The 8,889-nt window shown below is 33.7% G+C and overlaps 1 protein-coding gene across 1 annotated transcript; it reads right to left on the bottom strand.

Annotated features, from left to right (window-relative positions):
• Nucleotides 1-7,398: 7,398 nt before the first annotated feature.
• Nucleotides 7,399-7,809, bottom strand: LOC124371091 (RNA-binding protein 25-like). The gene has a single exon (XM_046829404.1). It carries the CDS (start codon nucleotides 7,807-7,809, stop codon nucleotides 7,399-7,401), a length of 411 nt encoding a protein of 136 aa, XP_046685360.1.
• Between the last annotated feature and the right edge of the window lie 1,080 nt (nucleotides 7,810-8,889).

The raw sequence follows: 8,889 nt of genomic DNA, 5'->3' as shown, positions 1-8,889 counted from the left end.
TTTATCTTTCTATAGGACGAGCTGCACAGAATTGCCTATAAGCCTCTAACTCCTTTCCATCTTCTCCAAAGTTCTCGTAACAACGCTTACAAAGTTAAACAAGCCATTCAAACCTTATGTAACTTGTAAGTTATGAGCTAGTAAGGATTATTTCACTTCAGGCAAGTTTTTACGTATAGCTGTGGCATATATTTGCACATTCATTGTTTGATAAAAATTAATAATAGGCGATTTTGAAAGATACGATTGTCATCGTTGGATTATGCGAGGATTTATATGTTTTCAAGAAAATTGTTTAGCCTCTACTTTTATATTAATATCAATGAATTATTTTTATTATTTGCTATTTAAAAATTCATGCAAGTGTAAGGTGGTCTATTCTACGAATTTTGACACATTATTACACAAAACGAAGTTATTTTACAAGTTTATAATTTTTTTATACTTATGATAACGGGGTCCAAAGATTTCTATTTCATTCTATACTGTTCAGCACTGAACTGAATACAAGTATTTATTATTATAGGACGTAATTTGATTAAAATCTACTGTATGCTAATTAATAAATTTAAATACAAGTCCACACCTGAGAGTTTCGAAATACACAGTGGTTAGGGATTGAAAAATTAAATCTGGTCAAAAAAGTAAAATTCGTAAAAGGTATACTAAACATTTATTGTTGTAATGCAAAGCAACATTCTATACAAACCGCAATAGTAGTGTAGTTAAAAAAACTGTAGGAAATATTGTTGGCATGAAAGAATGTTAAGTCTGAAAAGCCGGAAACATAATCTTTTTAATTAATATATAACTCATATTATAAAGCCTTTTTGATTAGAGGAAAACATGTTTTATAACTCTACAATAATAAAGAATTTACTTTCAATATAGTATTTGAACTCGCTATAAAGGTGATTATACAGGGTGTACATAAAGTCCTGCACGGGTATAATATTTTCTGAACGATAACAGATAAATAAACAAGATTTGGTATATCAATACTACACCTAAAAATCTACTTTTTGAAGGAACTATCAGTTTTCTATAATATCATGGGGACGTCCCGCAAGGAGTCAGAAGGAAATCTTAAATAGGAGCATAGGTCAATATGGACATCATTTTAAAGGGCTTATCTAGCAGAGTTTAATGCCGCAAACCGCACTCAAAAAGATTGATCCAGTACAAAATGGCGGCTGTTCAAAGATTTTACTTGGTTACATTTTTTTAGTAGCCATAACCCCAGTAAAGCAAAACTGCAACCAAACGAATACTGCAGCTAACTACTACATTATGCTTGTCAGTTGTACAGAAGTGAATTATGACATTATTTATCCTCAAGGGTTACAAATTTGGTCCTAATATATTGATAACGGGGAAAACCTGATCAGCCTGATCAGCTCTTTGAACAGCCGCCATTTTGTACTGGATCAATCTTTTTGAGTGAGGTTTGCGGCATTAAACTCTGCTAGATAAGCCCTTTAAAATGATGTCCATATTGACCTATGCTCCTATTTAAGATTTCCTTCTGACTCCTTGCGGGACGTCCCCATAATATTACAGAAAACTGATAGTTCCTTCAAAAAGTAGATTTTTAGGTGTAGTATTGATGTACCAAATCTTGTTTATTTATCTGTTATCGTTCAGAAAATATTATACCCGTGCAGGACTTTATGTACACCCTGTATGTCACTTCACCAAATTATGTAGAAATCATTGTGAACTGTGGAGATGTTACTTTGGACGCACCTTATGTCTGCAAAAGGCATTCTAGTCACGTCCTCATTCAACAGCTTGTGTCGTAAAATGGGAAACTAACCTGAATCAATCACTTTAACCTACGATACTTCTGTTTTTGGTGCATTAAGTCGGTTCTTAAGGACGACTTGACAGAAGAGAGAGAGCAATTATTGGTGGTACGTGACAGCCATAAGCATCGCCATATGTTAAAACAAACCTTTATAAATCAATAGTATAATACCCATTCATGCAAAAAATATTTAAATTTTCCTATGACTTATCTTAATTCTGCCTAAGGCTACGTATTCTGAATCTCAAAAACAGTCAATTAGGGCATATTCTTATAAGTTCTGTTAATTAATTTGAAACAAAATCTTTGCTTTCTTACCTCGCAAAGGAGTATTTACTTGTAGCCTAACCTTTTCGCCACGAATTAATATACCAACACTGTTCCAAGATTTACATTTTTTGACAAAAACATTTTTTTTTCTAAAATTATTAAACATTATTACTTTGGTTTCTTGAGATGTTATACACATGTTTTAGAAAGAAAAACGCAAAATTAAAATTTTTATCATGAATAATAAAATGTTATTTAGTTAATTTATCAAAACATTTGTTTTAAAGAAATATTAAATTGTATACTTTGATGTGTAATCTGAATGAACTTTATATCATAGTTTAATTGTGCATATACTCATATATGATATTGTGTAACAAGTAATTTGTACATAATAATATAAATTTACCAGCTGAAAATGTGGTGATTCGCACGAGGTGCAGAAGTAGCAGGGAGCCATTGTCTCTCAACATTCACTTTTATACATTTAGATTTATTTACACAAAGTTAAAAATATTCATTCTTAAATTTACATTTTTAATCGTTTCAAGTAATAAGTCACAATAAATACAAGTTAGTAGGCTTAAACATAAAAAATGCAAAAATGTTGTCCAATATGCAAACATTCTCTTTTGGCCTTACAAGATTGTCTTGGTTTTTTATCAATTGCAAGTTTTCTTATAAATCTTTATAGAGTGATAAACTTCAAAACAAGAAACTATGCACAGGGGTGGTTCATCCTGGTAAGTTTGTCAAAAATATGATGTTTGCTTTCTTTTACATATGCCTTTCCCTTTTTTGGTGCAGCTTGATGGTAGGATACTACAGACAGCACAGTTGGGTTTGTGGTTTTTATCTCCATATTGGCTGATAAAATGGATTCTCCCTGATAGTCTGTCATCAAGAGGGTTGCTCAACTTTCGACCCCGTCGGATTTCAGTTCTAGGTTCCCATGCGCTTATTAACCGGTCAATAACCTGTTCTCGAAACGTTTTGTGGGTTAGAGATCTTACACCATTTTTCATATTATAAGCTATGCAGCCATTTATCAATCCAATTTCAATGACAAAATGCTATAGGGGGTGGTACCATTTCATTGATTTATGGCCGAAAGGATACGTAGAATAAAACTTGTCAAATAAGTCTACTACACCCATATTTTTGTTGTACAGTACTTGAATATTGGGCTTCGTGACTTCTCGTCTGCCTGTCTTTGATCTGACGTCAATTAATTTTACTCCAGTGTCACCTACAGTAGAGGGCATGTTTACTTTTACTGTATCTTGCCAGGAAAATGCTATCATATCCTTAGATTCTCGGATCCATGTTGTTGGGAAGTCATCTTTATTTTTCGTCAGTTTTTTTCATTTGTACAGGCAAATTTTTTTGGTTTGCTCTCACCGTACCACATGCTACCCACTCAACCTAAGGTCGTTAAATAAACCAACACTAGAGTAGAAATTGTCCATGTATATGAATCTGTTAGTAGATTCAAAACCTAGTAGGAAATCTTTTACAACTCTACTACCCAGGCCCTCATCTTTACTATCGGTTTCTTTCCCAGTATACACATTGAATCTCAACAGAAATCTATTTGAAGAGTCACAGAGCGACCATACCTTGATTCCCCATTTTTTTGATGGCTTGCTTGGGAGATATTGTTTGAAGGATAGCCTATCTTTAAATGTAATCATACTTTCATCTATAGTTCAGGCTCATAGTTGTCTAGATATGTTTTAGAAACAAAATCTATCAAGGTCCTTATTTTGAACAGTGGATTATATCCAGGATTACACTTTGACACCTAATTGCTATTGTCATTGAAATTAAAAAAAGATTTCATTAGTTGATATTGGTCTCTAGAAAATATTTTGGAAAATGACAAAGTTTTTGTCAGCCGAAAGCCGTCTTTAAAATATGATTCTTCGTTTGGCTTATGTATGAGTCCCATTGAAATTTGCAGTTCTGAGTGCTTCTCCAGGCTCATAGTTGTCTAGATATGTTTTAGAAACAAAATCTATCAAGGGCCTTATTTTGAACAGTGGATTATATCCAGGATTACACTTTGACACCTAATTGCTATTGTCATTGAAATGAAAAAAAGATTTCATTAGTTGATATTGGTCTCTAGAAAATATTTTGGAAAATGACAGAGTTTTTGTCAGCCGAAAGCCGTCTTTAAAATATGATTCTTCGTTTGGCTTATGTATGAGTCCCATTGAAATTTGCAGTTCTGAGTGCTTCTCCAGGCTCATAGTTGTCTAGATATGTTTTAGAAACAAAATCTATCAAGGGCCTTATTTTGAACAGTGGATTATATCCAGGATTACACTTTGACACCTAATTGCTATTGTCATTGAAATGAAAAAAAGATTTCATTAGTTGATATTGGTCTCTAGAAAATATTTTGGAAAATGACAGAGTTTTTGTCAGCCGAAAGCCGTCTTTAAAATATGATTCTTCGTTTGGCTTATGAATGAGTCCCATTGAAATTTGCGTTGCTACAAAAGCTTTCACGTCCCTTTCATCAATTTCTTTTAGTTGATGTAGTCTAGAACGTTTGGGAATGTCAGTTGTGGCATCACAACATTATATAGAATAAATATTTGTCTGTTCAGCTACAGGAAAGAATTTATGAAATGATTCGGTTGGAGTTAGGTTTTCAAATATTACTTTAGGTGTATCACAAAGTGTAAATTTAAGTATTTTGTCTAATGCAATGTTAGAACCTATTTGAATTTCATCCCACAAGGTAGCATTATTTTGCTGAGATTTATGCATAGATGCTCTAGGGCTATTTCCATCTAATGGACCATCTATATCACTTTCAGAAGAATAGTCTACATTGTTATCACCTATTTCAAAATCTGATTCTTCATTACCATGATTCAAATATTCACTAATCTCATCATCGGTTATTTGTTCCATTATGAAACAGGATAACCTCAACAGGCTAGAAATTTGTAAAAAGTATTGTCCCTGACTAGCCTACATACCTAACAATGACAGCGTTTTTGTTGTAAGATATTTACTACAGTAACACAACACTTTTTAATGTTTAATGTTATAACACTTACTTGCATTAAAATATTAAGCAATAAAAACTAAACAATATGAAGACAATAACTCATAACAAATAACCAAACATAACCAATGTTGAACGTTAGTAAACACGGCAAAAGCAGCAGACGTGATCGTGAACAACTGCCAACATCGTCATGTGACTAGTCAAGTTCAAATATTTGCCGCGCGGCTGCAGCACTTTACAGAAGGCAGTGAATATGTCGTTTACTCACTTGGGACTATAAATCTACTTACACAGCCAACGTTCGCCATCTTTTTTGTATTTCCTACAAATGAAATATTTGATAGAAAGGTAGTAAAGGCAGTTGATTAGAGAAATTTGGATCAGAATGTCATACACCTCTACAACTAGATGTTTTTCTGTGTATTTATTAATACAATTGGATTGCACAATAGTGGTTAGTACGCATTCTTGCCTGTTTTAATATACGTTTGCTTAAGGACATTTTTTCAAGAAATTAAATATATTCCTTCACATTTATTGTAAAGCACTCTGTATACTCACAAGACTTTACATGTATCACAAATATTTAGCGTAATTTATTCACATAAATATTGGTAAATAAAAATAGGTATTTCATAGTATAAATATTTAAATTCTTGACCAATAATCAATTGAATTCCCTTCCATTTATTAATACATTTCTATAAAATGTAATGAAAAATTGGGATATATTTAGTTTATATTCATGTATATTTTATTTTTATGTTGAAACCTTAGAAATAACGTTCAAACTACCTTCACAGTGTCACAAACAGGTGTTGTAACAAATGGAACTAACTAGTGGAAGTAATACACACTAATTGCGTTTCAAGTAAGTACTGAGTGTTATATTAATATTATTAATTAAACTAATACATATTATTAAAATAAGACATACATGTTTATTTATCTGGTTTTAGGTCTTGACCGGGTTTAACATCACTAACTGTAAAGTTAAAATATTATTAATGAAAATAAGTAATACCATCATACTCCTAAAACCTGATGTTGGAATTATCAAAACCTAATCTAAACCTTGATAAATCCAGCCTAATCTAAACCTTACTCAAAATTGTTATAAATATATTTTGCAGTTTTCATTGGAGGATTAGTTATTCTCGGTTAAAGATACAAGTTTCTGTGGTTATTATTCTAAACGATATAATATTGTTTTGTAACAATTCACAAAAGTTTTTAGTTTTATCACACTATGAACACCAAGGAAAATTATTAAATTAAACGTAAATATTTTACACTAGGTTTGGACGAAAAGGAAGTTACAGAAAGATAATTAAATCTGAAGAGGTTCAAGGGACGCTTTGCCTTTAAACAGAAGTGACAAGAGGGCTCAAACGTACGTCAACTTGTCCCAAAGCTTTGAAAGCATTCGTTAATAGCTCATTTATTACTGTTTAATGTCAATCATTAAAACTACTTAACAAAAAGTATGTATGCCTAATATATGATCAAACACTCCAATAAATGACAAATTTTTATTTTTGTGGAGCCTTTCGTGGTTAATAGACACATCGTCAGACCCATCTTTCGTATTCATTGAGCACGAAAGCCATCACAAAAATAGAAATTTGTCATTTATTGGAGTGTTTGATCATAATATTAAGCATTTAGTTTACAATAAGAAGAAGTTGTTAAAATGTAAAAAGTATGTATTTATTATTCATAATTCATATGATTTTTTTATACGCAGAATTCGCTCTTGTTGCTCGTCATTTCCAGTAGCTACACGATGTGATGCACGCTGCCGCATATCCTACAGACGTCGCTCTCGTTGCTCATCATTTCCAGTAGCTACACGCTGTGCTATAGTCTGCCTCATATCTTGCAGACGTCGCTCTCGTTTCTCGTCATTTTTAGTAGCTACACGATGTGATGCACGCTGCCGCATATCCTACAGACGTCGCTCTCGTTGCTCATCATTTCCAGTAGCTACACGCTGTGCTATAGTCTGCCTCATATCTTACAGACGTCGCTCTCGTTGCTCGTCATTTTCAGTAGCTACAAGCTGAGATGCACGCTGCCTCATATCTTACAGACGTCGCTCTCGTTGCTCGTCATTTTCAGTAGCTACAAGCTGAGATGCACGCTGCCTCATATCTTACAGACGTCGCTCTCGTTGCTCGTCATTTTCAGTAGCTACAAGCTGTGATGCACGCTGCCTCATATCTTACAGACGTCGCTCTCGTTGCTCGTCATTTTCAGTAGCTACAAGCTGAGATGCACGCTGCCGCATATTTTACAGACGTCGCTCTCGTTGCTCGTAATTTTCGGTAGCTACTCGTTGGGCCTCACGCTGCCGCATATCTTGCAAATGTCGCTCTCGTTGCTGGTAATTTTCATTAGCTACACGTTGTGCCACACGATGCCGCATATCTTGCAGATGTCGCTCTCGTCGCTCGTTATTTTCAGTAGCTACACGCTGTGATGCACGCTGCTGCATTTCTTGCAGATTTTGCTCTCGTTGCTCGTCATTTTCAGTACCTACAGGCTGAGATGCACGCTGCCGCATATTTTGCAGACGTCGCTCTCGTTGCTTGTCATTTTCATTAGCTACACGATATGCCGTACGCTGCCGCATATCTTGCAGACGTCGCTCTCGTTGCTCGGAAGTTTCGGTAGCTACAATTTGTGCCTCACGCTGCCGCATATCTTGCAAACGTCACTCTCGTTGCTGGTAATTTTCATTAGCTACACGTTGTGCCTCACGATGCCTCATATCTTGCAGACGTCGCTCGTTATTTTCAGGAGCTACACGATGAGATGTACGCTGCCGCAAATCTTGTATACTTCGAAACATCTAAATCATGAGACTTTTCTGTTAGTATGATGTTAATTAATGTTTGCATGCATTTTAATTTCGCAGTACGTGTGAGATGAGTTATACGAAATAGATAAATGAATTAGACAAAATTTCCTTTCGGTTCGAACCTTCGTTAGTTTATAAATAGATTTATATTTTTACTATTTTGCATTTCTGATGTAACATCAGCTGTGTGGTTTGGCTTATTACTCTTGTTATGATACCTCAGATGTTATTTAACAGATGTCATTTGACCAGATCGCATTTACATGAAAATGTAAATAAAGAAATAAATAATATTATATAGAAAATATTTACTTTGTAGCAATTTTTCATTGCTTCAAGACACGGATGAAACATATATAAGAATTGCGCAAAAGGTACAGTACATATACAATAATACATTTGTTTAGATTCCTTTAGATCACATAGTACATTTTGTTTAGATTCGTGTTTTTGTAACAATGTATATCGTCGTCTCTATGAAAACCGATTTTTAAACTGTTAAACTTGACAGGAGTTCAGTAATATTTCGCTTAGAAAATTGTGCGTGGTATATTGACTATTAATTAGAGGTTACAACGGTTAGTGGACGTTGACTCTTATCATACACTATGAACCTTAATTTTACAATCTCATCGATAAAGGACCCAAGAGGATCAGCCTGGTACCCCTTCTAAATGGTAATTATAAATATTATTTTATTTGTTGCCTCAATCGTAACTCTTCCTACCTATATATAAGTAGCATAAAGAATGTAGATGCCAAACGTGTATTGCTCTGCTCATTGTTTGTTGTAAAACTATGTAATATTACATTAATGAAGAAACAAACACTTTGCAAAACCCACAATACGAAAAAATATATTTTTGTTTATAAAACTTAACATGTAAAACAATAAGTTATTTCTATTAGCTAATAGTACTA

This window comes from Homalodisca vitripennis, unplaced genomic scaffold (assembly GCF_021130785.1).
Source record: "Homalodisca vitripennis isolate AUS2020 unplaced genomic scaffold, UT_GWSS_2.1 ScUCBcl_897;HRSCAF=3814, whole genome shotgun sequence".
In the NCBI taxonomy this organism is placed as follows: Eukaryota; Metazoa; Arthropoda; class Insecta; order Hemiptera; family Cicadellidae; genus Homalodisca; species Homalodisca vitripennis.
The sequence above is the reverse complement of the archived record's forward strand: the minus strand, read 5'-3'. Positions and strand labels throughout refer to the sequence as shown.

Bases quoted from the DNA above. Each gene is read 5' to 3' on its own strand.
- LOC124371091 (XM_046829404.1), bottom strand. From the start codon at position 7,809: ATGCGGCAGCGTGAGGCACAAATTGTAGCTACCGAAACTTCCGAGCAA.